At 45.0% G+C, this 912-nt stretch overlaps 1 protein-coding gene across 1 annotated transcript in view; it reads right to left on the bottom strand.

Annotated features, from left to right (window-relative positions):
* Positions 1 to 789: 789 nt before the first annotated feature.
* Positions 790 to 912, bottom strand: part of lnx2a (ligand of numb-protein X 2a) — a gene marked incomplete at both ends in the record, with an annotated part of 22,456 nt that continues 22,333 nt past the window's right edge. The window contains 1 exon segment of the mRNA XM_084339286.1: positions 790 to 912. This exon segment is cut by the window's right edge and continues 55 nt beyond it. Coding sequence (XP_084195412.1) covers positions 790 to 912 — 123 coding nt within the window.

Raw genomic sequence — 912 nt, 5'->3', positions numbered from 1 at the left:
GACGACGATTCTGACTTGAGTTATTTTGTATGTTACAAGAGACTTTTAAGTTTAAGACAAGCACTTTCATATATGTTATGTTAAGTTTAAGTCAAGCACATAACATATTATTACATATTATATTATGTTATTTTGTCTGTTTAACACTTTCACTGCCACACACGAGATATCTCGGGTTTCCGATAGTTATGTTGAAAGCCACTCACGAGATTTCTCGGAATTTCTTTATTTTTATTTTTTTAGCGATCTGAAATCATATTGCATCACGCGAGCCTACCCGAGTATACCCAAGCGCCGCCGGCGATCAGATGTGGAAAAAAGCGCCCCCTATCGTCTCCCAGATGACATAAGGGATTTTGGAATGGACTCAATGAAAATGGATGGGGAAATCCTGTACTCCACATTTTCCAGTCCACTGATGCAGCCGGGGTTACCACAGTTCATTCTGGAGCCTCTCAGCCCCGCGGAATCATGTACTGCACACACGTTGGATCCATACACTTATCGATTTTTTCGAATGGTGATCAGGAATTGGAATATACCAGTTGGATACCATCTGATGTCAGGTAAGGAATCTATGTTAAAAATAAGAATCGTGTGATAGAATCGTGATCTCAATTCTTAGAGAGAAAAATCGTGATTCACATTTGAGCAAGAATCGCCCCCAGCCCTACAGTAATTGTCATTATTCCAGTCTAACACTTAATCTGTACATGCAAGCTATTGGAAAGAATGGCGTCCAGAGTGTGCAGTGTGGGCGGAGTCACCGTGTCCCGACTGAACGCCCACCTCGTTTGATTCGTCCGTCTCTCGACAGGCAGCCGTGCGGTTGGACGCTGGTGACGAAGATGGGCAGCTCTCCGCTCTTGCTGCCCCGCCCCCCCGCCACCGTCATGCCCAGAGACTCCAGGG

This window comes from Notolepis coatsorum (assembly GCF_963971535.1).
Source record: "Notolepis coatsorum genome assembly, contig: SCAFFOLD_2553, whole genome shotgun sequence".
In the NCBI taxonomy this organism is placed as follows: domain Eukaryota; kingdom Metazoa; phylum Chordata; class Actinopteri; order Aulopiformes; family Paralepididae; genus Notolepis; species Notolepis coatsorum.
The sequence above is the reverse complement of the archived record's forward strand: the minus strand, read 5'-3'. Positions and strand labels throughout refer to the sequence as shown.